This window comes from Argopecten irradians, chromosome 3 (genome assembly GCF_041381155.1).
Source record: "Argopecten irradians isolate NY chromosome 3, Ai_NY, whole genome shotgun sequence".
In the NCBI taxonomy this organism is placed as follows: domain Eukaryota; kingdom Metazoa; phylum Mollusca; class Bivalvia; order Pectinida; family Pectinidae; genus Argopecten; species Argopecten irradians.
In genome coordinates, this window is record NC_091136.1 from 24,457,259 (window position 1) to 24,474,245 (window position 16,987).

General features: G+C 33.1%; 1 protein-coding gene across 1 annotated transcript; it reads right to left on the bottom strand.

Moving 5' to 3' along the window:
• Nucleotides 1–5,519: 5,519 nt before the first annotated feature.
• On the bottom strand, nucleotides 5,520–16,851 carry LOC138319581 (sodium-coupled monocarboxylate transporter 1-like). Its single transcript, XM_069262733.1, has 14 exons — nucleotides 16,416–16,851; nucleotides 15,672–15,740; nucleotides 15,251–15,302; nucleotides 13,778–13,845; nucleotides 13,039–13,119; nucleotides 10,943–11,016; nucleotides 9,891–10,028; nucleotides 9,365–9,500; nucleotides 8,625–8,713; nucleotides 8,318–8,430; nucleotides 7,642–7,712; nucleotides 7,087–7,173; nucleotides 6,638–6,867; nucleotides 5,520–5,637 (listed from the first exon to the last, which is right to left on the bottom strand). The coding sequence occupies exons 1-14, from the start codon at nucleotides 16,767–16,769 to the stop codon at nucleotides 5,520–5,522; spliced, it is 1,680 nt and encodes a 559-aa protein (XP_069118834.1). The 5' UTR covers nucleotides 16,770–16,851.
• Between the last annotated feature and the right edge of the window lie 136 nt (nucleotides 16,852–16,987).

The following is a 16,987-nucleotide window of genomic DNA, read 5'->3' on the forward strand; positions in this document are numbered from 1 at the left end:
TTAGAGAATACAAATGACGATCTCACAAAGAAAGTCCAATTTCTCGAAACTAAACTATCAAAGCTTGAGGACACTGTAACAGAAGTTGGTTATACTGCCGAAAAAGCTGACCATGATATAAAATAATCTGGAGCAATACACGAGAAAGTCCAGTATCCGTATCTTTGGATTAAATGATGACAAAAAATGAAAAGGTTGAAATGACATGCCAAAAAGTACAAGAACTTCTCCAGTCAAAACTTCAAATGAACTTTCAGAATAGTGACATTAACATTGCTCATCGGTTAGGACGTTACGACAATAAGAGAAATAGGACAGTCATCGTCAAATTTATGTGCCGACGCAAAAAAATGGAGTGTATCGCTAATAGACACAAACTAAGTGGATCGCGTATCTTCATAAGAGACGACTTAACAAAAGACAACCAATATCTTATGGATGTATGCAAATACGATGACAGAATCCAGAAGACTTGGACTGATAACGGAAAAATATTCGCGCAATTAGCTACGGACAGTTCCATCCACAGAATCCATCCAGGAATCTGTATCGATAATCTGATGAAATGAATTCCCGTATTCGACCATGATGTGTTTATCACTTGTACGTGATCACTAATCCGACACTTGGACAGTCTTTTATATATTAGTGGTCAATACAGTGAATCCCTTATACAGATTGTGTATATATTTTGTGTATTTCTTCAAAGTCCTGTCTTTTTAATATTTGTTATCTTATCAAGCATAATAAGGTATTTTTGAGCTTGTTCTTTCAATCTTAAGGCACTTAAAAAAATCATGTCGTAACAACTATACTTCGTCGTTGTCAATCACCATAGTGAGTGATACTAGTATTATGAAAACAATATTTTAATCTTCCTCTATTCTTATGCCAGTTCAGCTTTACCAAATATATCGTCTCGGTCTCAACACAGCGGGTATATTCAGAAAGACATTTTATTTTCTTTATATGTACTGTAATGTGATTTTCATAATATGCGCCAAAAATTGACCAACAATTTACAAGTAGATATCTGTCAAATTAACTATATTTCATTTATGCACTAATTAATATTTTTTTAATAGTATGTGATGAAATATTTCCCCGTACATATCACATTGCATGATATCATAAATGAATTTTGTTACTACATACCAAACCGTATTTATAACTATTTTTCAAAATCGTAATCTATGGCGAGTCAAATTAGATAATTATGTGTGAACGTCTGTCTAAAGAGTTATTTCCCTTTATCACATTAGTCCGTTATGCTATCTTACTCAAATATATTATATACGTGCTAAAGGGTTTTGAATCAGCGATGGTTTGTAAGCAGGAGTATGTGAAAGCAGAGTTACACAGCGTATAATGTTTTATGTATATCAAATTTTCTAATCTGACTGAAATCCATGTATATGTATTATATATAGAATTAATATATGCTGCATGAAATTCCATTGTATTTAAGAATAATATTGTTGTATATCAATTATTATTATCAGATATATTTATTTTTCACATATGCGCAACATTTGTAATTGATAAGCGCATCCAATATAACATGTAGTTTATTATATCTAGTGCTTTCTTTGAAATAGCGCTTTCAAGAGGTATCATCTAGCTATATGTGTAATACTAAAAAAAGAGTTATCTTCCTTCACCGTGGTGTATTTTACCAAAACCATTTCGTTCTTTGTACATATATAACCTGTAACGTATTTCAATATTCCAGTATCGTTGCTGTAAATTTAAATAGATGTAACTTCTCATAGAAATCTACATGCTGAAACATATAAATATTCTTGAATAACTATGTATTATTACGTGTGTTTGGTTAAATGTAATGATATATACAAAGTGAACTGTTCCGGAATAAACAATATTACCAAGGAACGGTAACTCTTTATTTTCGACCGACTTCATAACAAGGGACATAAATGCAACAATAAAATAAATACTACAAATGTTTCTTTCAAACAGCCCATCTTTTTTCTCTCTTTCTTTCATTCTCTCTCTTTTTTTGAAGATTTTATTCCATCCATATGTATATTTTAGTTCATATAATCAAATAGTTCTTTCTATAACAATCTATCGTCAAATATCTTGTCAATCTGAAATTACACGTAAATCGAACGCACTGTGCTGATCAGGAAAACGTTTTAATCTATGTCTATCCTAGATCACATATACGTAGTGGGGCAGATAAGTGCATATTTCGTGCACATTATGATAAAAGCATGAAACTTGGCGCAAATGAAGTTTAGGCCAAAAGAATTTTGTTTGGCCTCTGGGCAATCACGAATTAGCCATGTGACGTCACTGGCGGCCATTTTTCATTATGGCCGACAAAAACACTTTAAAAATCCATTTCAGATTAATTGTAGGTCTTTTTTTATGATTTTTCTTGCCCTTAATCCTTCTCAAACAATATTTAAATGATTGAATGAATTATTGACTTTATTATTTTTTAAGATAATATTTATCGACATTTTCTGATGATATCAATGGCGGCCATTTTCAAAGATGGCCGCCAACATTGATAAAAACCCGTAATAGATTGTTTTTTAGAGGATTTATTTCATTTTTTTAAACCTGTTCTTCGTTAATGATACTAAAATGTTGAAAATGAATTAATAACACTTAAGTTTCTAAATAAAAAGAATACACAGACATTAATACGCCATCACTGGCGGCCATTTTTCAAGATGGCCGCCAAAACACTCAAAACCCCATTTCAGATTTATTGTAACCTTTTTTCTGAAATTTTTCGCCCTTAAACCTTCTCCACCAATGTTTAAATAACTGAATGAATTTTTTACTTTATTATTTTTTTAAATGTAGTATTAAGCGACATTTTCTGATGACGTCAACGGCGGTAAATTTTTCAAAATTGCCGCCAACATCGATTAACACCCTGTTATAGATTGTTTTTTTAGAGGATTTACTCATCTTTAAACATTTGTTCCTCTGTAAATGACACTAAAATGATACTAAAATGTTGAAAATGAATTAATAAACATTTTGTTTCTAAATAAAAAGAATTTACAGACATAAATATGCCGTCACTGGCGGCCATTTTCCAAGATGGCCACCAAAAACACTTAAATAGCCCATTTCAGAATGTAATTGTAAGTCTTTTTTTCTCCGTTTCACCGTTGATCCTTTTCAAACAATGTTTACATGATTAAATTAGTTATTGACTTTATTATTTAAAAGGTAGTATTTAATTTCTGATGACGTCAATGGAAGCCATTTTCCAAGATGGCCACCAACATTGATTTAAACCCCTTGATTGATTTTTAGAGAATTTGCAGGTTATTTTTAGGTCACTTGACTTATTCTAATCGCCTTTTGACCGTCGTCGTGCTTCGTGCGTCATCCGTCGTGTGTTCGTTAACAATTTACATTTTCGACTTCTTCTCAAAAACCGCTAAAGCAATTTCTATGCAGAAACCTTTCAAGGCATAAGGCCAATCAAAATTGTGAATCATATGACCCCCAATCCCCCAAGGGGCTGTGATTGGGGCCAAAAGGGGTAAAATTGACTAAAATTTCAAAAATCTTCTTCTCCACTTACAGATGTGGTAGAATCAAATACACTTCATAGATAGAAAGGTCTCAAGGCCCTCTACAAAACTTGTGAATTATATGACCTTGGGGTCTCCGGTTCCCCCTGGGAGGGGGTCAAGTTTCTGAGGATACTTTGCGTAATAAATTGGTTGACATCCGTGTCCCTGAGTGAGGATAGTGCGTAATAAAGTGGTTGACACCGTGTCCCTCTGAGGAAACTGCGTAATAAAGTTGTTTACAGCGTGTCCCTCTGAGGATAATGTGTAATAAAGTGGTTGACACCGTATCCCTCTGAGGATAGTGCGTAATAAAGTGGTTGACACCGTGTCCCTGTGAGGATAGTGCGTAATAAAGTGGTTGACATCGTGTCCCTCTGAGGAAAGTGCGTAATAAAGTTGTTTACAGCGTGTCCCTCTGAGGATAGTGCGTTATCAAATTGTAAGGCACATAGAAGTTCTCCCTCATTAATATTCATATTCATTGCTACGAATGGGTAGCCAAGCATTGATCCTATTGTGGCTTTATTCAGGTAGGTATGATTGAGATATGTTTTAAGAATAAATCATGGCCCATCTAACAGCAATATTGCGACTTAGATGACAACTTTATGTTTGGGTTCTTTGATCTGATTAGCAAATGTTTCTTACGAATGCGAATGCTGTCTATGTAGCTGCTAACAAAAAGTTATTAGATTCACCTTAAACTGTAGAATAGATACCTTCTCCTATAGAATAGTTACAAACCACTGTTGTATTTCACAGGAAAAAGTAAAACGTCCACAACATTAGGTGATAGTAATCTGTTACAGTTATGCCTCAAGCTTTACCAACAGATGAAACCACAGCTATGTTTTAAGATTCGTTCAGTGGTATGGAGGCAACCATGAAGTTCATACAAAATTAATATCTGTCGTTCCAAGGATACGATGTTCTTATCAAACCATGCGCTTCTCACAATAGATATTTTGATTCATTTTACACACCAAAAATACAATCCGTATACAACAAACGCAACATAAAAGGTTGAATTCAGAAATAAGTACAAAATACCAATACATTAATCTGTCTCCTTACATTATGACATACACAATGAGATAGTATGGGTTATTTAATACGAAATAAGTAATATGTGCTGCGAAATGAAAAAAAATACAATCATTATACAACAAACGCAACATAAAAGGTTGAATTCAGAAATAAGTACAATGTACCAATACATTAATCCGTCTCCTTATATTATGACCTACACAATGAGATAGTATGAGTTATTTAATACGAAATAAGTAATATGTGCTGCGAAATGAAAAATACAATCATCATACAACAAACGCAACATAAAAGGTTGAATTCAGAAATAAGTTACAATGTACCAATACATTAATCCATCTCCTTATATTATGACCTACACAATGAGATAGTATGAGTTATTTAATACGAAATAAGTAATATGTGCTGCGAAATTAAAAATACAATCATTATACAACAAACGCAACATAAAAGGTTGAATTCAGAAATAAGTACAATGTACCAATACATTAATCCGTCTCCTTATATTATGACCTACACAATGAGACAGTATGGGTTATTTAATACGAAATAAGTAATATGTGCTGCGAAAGGAAAAGGGTACAGGGATGAATTGAGAACGGCGTTTTAGTTGCAAAGGAAGGGTTAAACTAATTGGTTACTGTTACTATGGTGTCTCGAATTACATCGTTGGTGCTGTCAGATAGTTGACAGCGAGACTTCGCACGTACGGATTCCATATAATTAGAATACCATGTGACTTATTATTGATCATCCACGCATAAAACCAGTAACATATGAATACTCTTATTGAAAAAAAACCCATGAAAATCAAGAATAGTTGTTGTTGCAGAGGAATCATTTAGTTACATTTAGAATACCACCGTATTATTTTCAGCTTTAAGAGCCAATTAAATTTAAATATTACAAAGACATACCTGTACACACACTGACGATAGTACCGATGATTAGAGTCAAGAAAAACCCAATAAATCCATACCAGACATAAGACACATTGTACAGAAAGAATCCGTCGTCTGAGCTGTAGATTGGAACAAAAAGGAAATTTATCATTACATAAGGGTCCCCAATTAGTGAACAAGCGGTGTCAGCCTTGACTGTATAAACAGTTGTTTCGTACTTGCATATTTGCCAGTGATTAACAAGGCTCAAAGGAATTGTTTCGTCTACATTCGTCCAAAATTTGTTCATTTTCATCAAATAGAAACTAGAAATTGGAATATATCAACAATGTTAAGCACATGGTGCCCCAGAACAAACCTTTTCAGATGCAAGCATACCAACTTACAGTAAAGAGATAATGATTCGTACTTGCATATTTGCCAGTGATTAACAAGGCTCAAAGGAATTGTTTCGTCTATATTCATCTAAGATTTGTTCATTTTCATCAAATGGAAATTAGAAATTGGAATAGATCAACAATGATAAGCACATGGTGCCCCAGAACAAACCTATTTAGATGCAAGCATACCAACTTACAGTAAAGAGATAATGTTTCGTACTTGCATATTTGCCAGTGATTAACAAGGCTCAAAGGAATTGTTTCGTCTACATTCGTCTAAGATTTGTTCATTTTTATCAAATGGAAATTAGAAATTGGAATAGATCAACAATGATAAGCACATGGTGCCCCAGAACAAACCTATTTAGATGCAAGCATACCAACTTACAGTAAAGAGATAATGTCTGAAGATGTTATATCTATTATCTATATTTATCAAACGCCATTATAAGTTACCGCAACATTTAGACGACACTTTCTTCTTCCTTTACATTATATATAACTCGTCGGTTATGCTATGTAAGATAACTAGTGGGTATTTTATATTAATTTTACAAGGTTTAGGCCTGACAAGACTCATAAAAATCGAACAGTGATTGACTTTTGACTTTACATACATTTGTACAAACAAATACTGTGAAATATACAGGCCTTTAATGTCTGCCAAATGTAAGTCACTTAAAATGTTAGCCACTAAATTCATTTCGTATTTATTGACAAGAGCGTTCAACATTTCTACCTGGCTTGAGTGTCTGACGTGAAGGCTGATGTTGCATTATCGACTATGGGATTCATAGAAGTGCTGTAATTATACATCGAGAAGTCGCTGGACCCAGTCGTTACGTTTCTGGGAAAACATCCACTGGTAGGATTCTGGGCTAGCTTTACAGGTTTGTTACCGTTCATTTGTGCAGCTACCACCATCCATATATTGAATCCAAGAGTCAGAATGCTGCCAATAATGGCTCCCTAAAATAAGAATAAAGGCAATCTGAGATCAAAGAAAATAGAATATGTCCGTGAAGAAATGTGAAATAGACAGCGGATTATAAGGTAATAATAAGACTTCTAAGCTTTATCAAAAAAAGATATTTAATATATTAGACTATATTCAGATAAATCCATTTAGTTTTATTTTCTATATTGAAGTAATTAACACTAGGCTCTCTATCGACCTGATCACCATACCTTCCAGTTTGCCTTTCGTACCATTCCGCCCAGGAAGAAAAGCCCAGCTAATGGTCCTCCACAAGCTCCAAATACTGACAGCGCCATCTGCAGAAAAATAGTAACATTGAAAAAAATAACGAACTACTTCTATCAACTTGTCTGTTGTCGTTGATACCGTTATAAATTGGTTAATTTCATAACAACTATCAGTAGTATTAATATGTCATGTATGTATATTTAAGGCAAGAGGGTAATTATCAAAGTTGATGGTTTAATTATTTGCAATAAGACAAAGTTGGTGGTTTAATTATTTGCAATAAGATACATTGCACTATCAAGTGCTTATCTAAACAAATAGTTGTCATTCGATTTCATGATAAATTTTCTTCCCTGAATCAACCATCTCGATCACCTTTGTTTGTGACAAACATACTCTATACATAATCATTATAGTTTTATAATAACAACTTCCTCCAGGCATTATGCAGGTAGAATTAATTAGTTAATGTTATCAAATCACAGCAAATTAGTGCCAGCGAATACAAACGGTAATGTGTTTGAAGATGGCGTTACCTGAGTGATAGATCCGGACATGAAGTTGATAGCATACGCAAGTCCAACAACCAGAACTCCGTACAACATCACTACAGGAACGATATACATTACAAGGTAAATGATTATGAAAGGATGGTATTCTTTTAACAATTAATGCTATTGTTGTCATGTATCGCATTGCAATTGATGACAAAAGAAAGAAATCAGTAAACAGTCAATAACAAAATATCTAATAAGCATTCTAGGTGCGTTGAATCTATAACAATGTATGCAACGTCTATTCCTTCTCCCCAGTACAAAGACCTATTGAGGTTTCTTTAAAAAGTCGCCGCAACTCTCTCTCACACACACACACACACACACACACACACACGCACGCGCACGCGCACGCACGCGCGCACGCACACACATTTTCTTGTTCCTTGCAATCTTCATTCTTTGTCATTTAATATTAAAACAATAGTAACTAATATCGACGTAATCTTAAACTATTGCTTTTGTTTTTTCAACAGAAGATAATAATGGATGATATTATGCATATATAAATGATCATATCACCTTTTAAATCATTTTCATATTCTGCAAAAACAAAATGTAAACCATGAAATATCCATTAATACTAATGTACTGGAATGGATAAAGAATTATAACGGGATCAAACCATACATTCCTATGTTCACACAATTTGACTTACCGAATAACTTGGCTGCTGTTGTCTGTGAGATGACGTTTGATTTCTTCACTCTGTCCCCAAGTATATCTTCTACAGTGTTGGCAGCCAAGGAATTTATTCCAGATGAAAGAGTACTAGAACATATACATTACAATGGTTTGTTGATTTATATAGTTATCTAGGTGGGTATTTATTTATTTTTCATTTTTTTTGGGGGGGGGGTTCGCAAAAAATACATGGATTATAGGAAGATGAGATCCATTAGAACGATAAGACAAATAACATTAATAGCATGTCGAATTTATCATAATAGTAGTCATACTAGTACCTGAGCGCTCCGCTAAACAAACAGCTGATGTAGATACCAGAAAAACCGGGAAGTGACCTTAAAACATCCAGGACGAAATAAGGCATCAGCTTCAAATACAAAACATGATATCAGCTTCAAATACAAAATATGGCATCAGCTTCAATGGCAATTTCAACTTATTTGCAAAAGATGTAATTATTTCAAAACTAAAATGTTTACATTGATATTCAACTTTAATCAGCTATTCATCATGAAAATAAAACAAAACACAAACCATAGTGGTGATTAACACTACGAATTTGATGTTTAATTCTGAAATATTGTCATTATTTTACTGACATCTTCCATTGTCTTTTCATGTTTGAATAATAATGACACATTAATTTCAAACGTTAACAGCAACGCTATATCACTTAAAAGATTGATCCCCGCTTATTTGTTTCAGTTTTCGATATCTACATTTTTCACTCTTATGCTGGGTTGCATAAGTTATGATCTCTGCGTTAACGCAAAAACAAGTAACTAGCGTTATCAGTAACCAACAATTTATCATTTTGTATTGATCTTGAGGTATATTTATGTGCGAGAAAGATATATTAACTTACTTGATGAACTTCTATTTGCTTCAAAATTATAACTGATGCAACCCAGAAAATATATGTTTGCAGAAACTGAAAATTGACACAAATCCCCAGAAGACTATGATTAGATATCAATCCCAATTTTAAATTTGTAAATTCAGGAAGAAAAGAAATTACTTGGTTGAAGTTGCTAAGGAAGCCGGCTTTGACTGGATCACATTCCAAAGTGTTGTAATAGGAATAAAGTAGAATGCCCAAATAACCGAGAAATATAAAATACGCTATCACAATAGGACCCATCATCCAGAACGCTCTATAAAGACAAACAAAATGTACACAGTTTATTGTTATTATACATAGACTACATGTAGATTGATATTATAATGTATCCATAATCAATTATTACTAATTTCAAAAATACCTTTCATATTCCAAATCGATAACCAGTGGTTTTAAGTATCTTCGTATAACATGTTTCTTTCGGTGTATGGCATTTTCGCTATTCACGAATCAGTGGCTTGGATTGATTCGTTCGTGAGAATTGATAAGCGTAAAACGGTATTTATTATCAATACAACCCATACACCAAAAATAGAAAACTTAACGACTATATTTTCAAACTATATCGTTTATGTCTTCTCAAAGCTTGAGCTGAGAAATCATACGAATGACTTAATGTAAAAACAATAAGTAGTATTCGTACATTCTGGCAGACCTCAGACTTCTAAGAGATGATATCCGCTGTACACTTGATTGGTTACACCAGTTGGGGATGAAAGCGAAGGTTAGACCTATACACATACCCCAGACAGTGTGTCGGGCTCTCGGATCTGGATCAAAACTGCAATGAAGACAGTATGTATTCAAAAGAAAATGATAAAAAGAAATCTTTTCGAAAAAAATAAGTTCCGATTTTTTATTTACTTAGACTGATAAAGCAATTAAAGGGACAATTCAGTCTAAAAGAACATTAAAATTTGTACATATATCGCAAAAAAAAGTTCTTATGGAAATTAGATCAGTCGGATTTACTGTGATATGCCAGAAAAGCCCATGGTGGTGAAATGCGTGTGAAATGTTCAAACTCGCTCGCTGTCCGCCATTACACATTGTGGTCGAACATCTTGTATGCCGAACCCTGTCCCTTGCTCGTAGAGTAATCCTACTTTTGTCTAGAAATGCTCAAATCGCTTATACAGTAGTGTGTTTACCTTATCAGGTGAATTGTATTGCCTAAAAATTCATTTTATCACCTCCACAGTGGTTATGTAGTTCATTTGTTTAACGTGCGTGACTTTGACTCGGATATGGGTACAGCGTACATATTGTACCTTCTTAATCGTATTGATCAACGATTTGTAATTACAACGGTATCAATTAAAATACTAAACAATGACTTGGATTTCGTCAATAGTTTATGTGATATGTTTCATAAGAAATGTAGAACAAGACATTAATGCCATATTTTGCTTCGTAGTTATGTAAAAGAATTAGCCTGAGTGAATTGCCCTTTTAATATGTCCAAGGATTTCTTCTGTAGCAAGTGAAATTAAGGTATATGATATAACTTTTGATGATGTATATGTATTAGATAATGAGATTGATCTATCCCAATTTCAATAAAGTTGATCATGGTGTAACTAATTAACAAATATGTAATTGTTACTTCCTTCTCTCGTAAATCACTTCACTTTTCTTCATGAATGACTGCATTCCTTTAGGTAAATTGTTAAAAGGAAATAAAACAATAAGTACTTTCCGAATTCAAGTCTTCCACCCCGTGTAGCGATTTCAACCACAGAGTAACGTGTTCCCATGAGCATGCTGCCCTGTTCAAGAAAAAGATATATAGTCACACAGATAAACAGAAGATATGCCTGCCTTAGTGAACTTAGTGACCTCCCGTTTAAGAAAGACAATTCTTGGTTATCAAATATCCAACCAACTTTCACCGTAAATTAGCCAATTACGAGAGCATGGTCATCCTATTGTATTGGGGTAACATAAATTGTGTGTTATAGCACATGAAAAGGTGCACGCTAACATATCCAATGGCTAGAACCCTCAATGTATGTTACTCAGCAATACATGTCAAATATGCCACATATGACAACCAATAATCATATTTACACGTAATTGGTGATTACTGTTATAAAATTACATATAGAATAAAAGATAAAAATAAAACTTGTACTCCCGAATATTTGGCTGGGAATGCCCATAAGTTTTCTATCGACTAAGCAGTAACAATAAATCGAATAGTCCCATCCATAAACTATATATGCACAGATAAATACAACACCTCGTTCCATTTAAATATTTTCCTTACAATGTAATTCTATTATTCATCTATCTTCTGTAAATTCCCATGATGGCGTGACCTTGTGAACTCCCGAATTTTCATTAAAGCATTACTACGTCAGAGCCTAACTGCACATGAAAATACTGGAGAGATAACTTTATGCACTATAAAGTTCTTGGTTTTTATGCCTTATGTAAGTTTAGATGGAAACATTCATATGTACCTGCAAATATCACTTTACAATTACTAATAGCCATGTAATAATATGGAATAAAATTGTACATCTCAACTTGGCTTCACTTATTGTATATTCGTATATTTACATGTGAAGTGCAATACAATACATTTGTAATTACACAGAAGTGGATGCGTCGCCTGCACAGCAGATTATAACATCATATAAAATACTTATTTACCATTTAGCAAATGTGAAAGACACAGATAATGTTATTATTATTATTACAAGTGCATATCTACAATGTATTTAAGTTGTTTGTAAAAAGCCTATAGACCTATAGCACGGGATGTGACGAACATTTTGAAAGTTTTGGATTATGATAGTGTATTAAGTGTTGGCTTAGAAAGTTTTGGATTATGATAGTGTATTAAGTGTTGGCTGCACTGGATGGCACAAAGTTTCTCTCAATTACTTTAGTATACTGTATATAAAACATGTCGCAATGATTGTAAATAACATGTGATCTATTGATGTTGTATCCACTCGTCTTCCTCCGTCTTTATCTATCTATCTCTTTCTTCTCTCTTAACTGTTACTCCTTAAGATAAAAATAATTATGGTATAATATTTATAATATGAAACCATCTTATGATGTATGTACAATGTATTATATGTGTTGTAAATATTAATGGAGAGGGTGTTAACTGTGCCAGATCCTTTTGCAATTATGGCAATAAAATGTGTAAACTTAACAATCTAATAGATATTTAAATCGTATTTAGAACACGCTAATTAGATTTAATTTGATATTAAATTCGCAATAAATAATTATGATTTATTCTGTGACAAACAAGAAGAAACATATCATCCATAAAGGAGTGAGAAATTATCTAAAGTTCATATGAACCTGAACTTTTGATACTCGCAATTGTTAATTTTAGTTTGTATGACATAGTAAATCGATCGGAGAAGGAACATCGTTTAGTTTGCATGACATATTAAATCAATCGGAGAAGGAACATCGACCCTTGGTCACAATCTTGTATTTCATGTTTTCCTTTAGACTCTTAACACGAATCAAAATTGAAAATGCATGCTTATGAACAAATTGCATAAACTACTTTCTGTCGCCGTTGTATTCAATTTTGAATGACTTTTCAAATTAACTGATATTTAACCCATTTACTACGGCCGGTATGTTCTATAGAAAATCCATATAGTCACAGTAAATACACACACTTGGTGAGCATTTTTTTCTTTTTCTTTTCCATTTAGGCCCTGATTACATGTATTGAGAGCCATGTGTAATTATCAACAACTTATTTTTTGATGGGGTGACCAATAAATTTCTTATTTCTTTAATTTCCAAACCTTTACAGTCACTGCGATCAAGCCGATAAAAATCATTACAAACTGGAAAGCATCGGTCCACACAACGCTCTTTATGCCCCCCTGATAGAAACAAAAGACATCAAGATTAGAAAAACACATGATTAGTTTAGTAAAAATAAACATGTGTACATACGAAGTTTTCTTGATGGAATTTTAAAGCAAAACATCCAATAGCTTCAACTAAAGAGTTGCATATTTTTTTCTCAAAAAAAGTAATTTATTCAGTAATACATGTAAAAAACAATCATTTGCCATTCGCATATCTAGGGCTCTCATTCAATTTCCATAGTTGTTATCTTTTAGATCAAATTTACCTCACTCTCTATGAAGTTGTTTTAATATGGACGAATTTTGCTTAATCTTAACATAATTGAATTTTAGCACCTTTATTTCGAGAAATGAGTAATTTATATGAATAATAGATATGACACAAAAGTTACGCCTTTGATATTTATTAATGGAGTTTTTTACCTATTTTCTACTTTCATTTTTTTACAAACGTACTGATAGAAACATCAAACTTTTATTTTAATATTTTTTCGACGGAATATTTATTTGGCAACTTTAAAATAAGCAACTCATTGCGTCAGGTTCCAGATCCTATTCGTTTGACTGTCGATCTTGAGAGAATAATCGTACCAAACCGTGATTTCCTAACCTCGATGTATTTCCGGGACGACAGGGAATAGTATAGTATATGATATATGATCACACTTACAATTGCTGTGTAGATGGTGCCAACAAGACCTATAACAACTATAGACAGCCAGAGTGGTATCCCAGCCACTGTAACAGAAATTGATAATAGCAACTTAGCTTAGTGCATTAGAAGAAAGAAAGAAAGAAAGAATTTTTTGTTCTACTGATTTAGTTAATTGGACCTCGTATAATCCGAATCCCATCATTAATTCAAAGTATCGTTTGTCCCCATGACACTTTTCACTATTAAACTCAACCGGAACATGCGGTAACACTTTGATTTACTACGATAGTCAGGAACGCACGTTGTAATTTTACTTTTTTTGTGAAGTTTTTTTAGTTTTGTGAAGTTATGAAATCCGTGATTTGAACCATTTAAGAAAAATAAAGAAATTTTATCACACATCAAAGACATAATTTATATTGGCGTACGATGATAACATCTATATTATGTATACACATGCTAATCCTGATGATTTTGGCGGAACTCCTGTCTTCCCGGTTGCTAACAAGAACGAACATGCCAATGAATATGTGATGTTATTTGATGTGTATACTCAATAGTCCAGTCGGCAAAGTCAAGGTTTGCCTTTTCTGTCCGTCGAACACAAGTTACCACCACTTAAGGCTAACGTGACAAAAAGACTAGAAAAACTTAAATTTATCGTTGTCCAATATTGTTTTCAAGGCCACAGATTTGGAAGTAAAAAAATAATGCCATAGGTTGAAAAAGTTGCTAAAGAAAATTTTGTTGGCATACACGCATACAATATATCGACAGATATAAAATATGCAGTCAAAATAAGAGTAGTGATTTTATCTTTAAATTAGGTTTCTTTAAATAACTTAGAAAAGTGCAACACACTATGTTAAATTTTATACATTATAATAACTTATATTAAGGTTCTATCTTAGTTGTTACAAACAGATATAGTCTATCGGCGAAATCGACAATACCATGTGACCAAACTCGCCTTCCGAGGAAGACGTTGGGATTGATTAATGATCGATGTCATGATCTCATTAACAATCGACAGTCATGTTAGTTATATGAAGGTTGTATTGGTTTTTTTGTAAAACTCTGGGTTGTGCTTTATTTTGATTTTAGTTTGTGACTTTAGTTGGATTTGACCTTAATAAAACCTGTCCAAGCAAGACCTCTTGCACACTTACTGATCAATTTTAACAAAGTTTGGCTGTCTATAAAACATTTGCCTATAAAGGCATTTTATTGTTCCGTAGATAATCTTGTAGACAGATTTGTTTATGTATTGCATGAGTCGCCCAATATCGCAGAAGTTACTTGATTTTTGGATGTCCACTATTGTCTTTTCATGCCTCTCTGTTTCAAGTTATGACTTAAATTATCTCATTACTAATTACCACGCATCATCAAGTGCATTTCATATGAAAAGAAAACGACTGAGAAGGGAGTTTGTAATGAATACCTAACTTTTACCATTTTGGTTATAATGGAACACATAACGCTCACCGATTTGAAGAGCCAATGCTGGTGCGTATAGTGTTACTCCCATATACGCTATCTGCAAGCAAGAACAAAAGGCTTTAAGAAAAACATTAGAGAACAAAAAAATGCATAGTCGTTGAATTTCAAAACTGATAAACATTTCATAAAAAAAAAATATTCCAAATAAATGACGCATAAATCATCAATTTATTTATGTAAATCATTATTTTGCCTAAGCGAAATTCATAAACATTAAATAATGTCATTGCTACTTAATTTTGTGGTATAGTTCATGAATTATCCGTGCACTCTCGCGAGAAGAATGCTATTACATTATTTTATATATAATATCATGTACTACATGTAGTGTACACTTTCGCTGATTTTGTAACTTAAAGAGGATAAAACAGTTAAACTAAACAAATTGGATAAATGTAAGACACACCGTTTGAAGCATTCCAATCATCGTTCCTAACGTTCGCACACCTTTCGATCTAAACCGGATTTGAAGATACTGCAACAGACATTGAAGCGATTGTGTAAGATGATTATTCAATACTAAAGAATGATAATTTACATGATTCAATATTATATTTCATTTAAGCACTGATGTAACTATTTTTTAACTTCATAGAGATATGAAAGAAATTTTGTTTTGCAAACTGTGTGCGGATTCTCACAAAAGTTTGCAAACAAAATTTATTTCATACTTCTATGAAGTTAACAAATAGTTACATCAATGCTTATAATTGATTTTTCAGCCTTCTTGATAACACAAAATACGTGGAAATGAAGGATTCTATTGATTTTCCAAGGGATTATTTTTTTCTAAATCAATACGTAACGTCGACGTCTTTGTCATGAATACGTCGGATTTTCGCGCCATTCTCGGATATTTTCTTCATAGTATATGAAGGAAAAGAATCTGTCAGAGAGGTGGATGAAAACAAATAAAAATTAATTATATTTTTTTTCTTCAAAAGACTATTTTGCCTGAAGTTCTTAGAAACAAATTACTGGTCAAGGAACAACAAGTATAACTTTTACTTTAACAGAATCAGTGTACGTGGTTTTTCAGGGCTTCAAGTTATAGTTATTCGCAAAGTTTAATTAACTGCAAAATATGCTTCGAAAGCGGATATAAGTTTGTTTACAGTATAAACGATAAGAAAAAAAGCATTTTACTTACCTCGTATGTACTGTTGAGATGTAAGGGGTATAATAGGGGAACTACGGTAACACTAGCTATCAGTACAGATATAAAGTAGGCTAGACCGATATAAGCCCCGCGGATACCGTAGACGTATACCTCAGCCGGTACCCCCATCAGGGATATCGCTGATGCAAATGTCACAAATAGTGACAGTGTCACTGGTAACAGCGTCAAACGTCTGTTTCCAAGGAAATAATTCTCCAGTGTCGGATTCTTATTGGTCTGGTAACCATTGTAAACGCCGATTCCCATACAGACCAAGAGGAAAACAGCTATTACAATGTAGTCTGCGATATGTGGACCAGGAACCGAAGTAAAAGTTAGATCCATGTTTATTTCCAGTTAGGAAACATACAAGTAAGACATTCAGGTACATGAATGAAATAGGATGTATATACTTAAGAGAATGGCACGAACGAATTGATCTAACGCATTCATTATAATACGTTATATGTACCCTAACGTTCCTCGGTAGAATTTATTATAAATTCAATGTGAATACTTGTTCTAGTAAATGACTGTTCACTTAATCTGATGATATGGAAGAG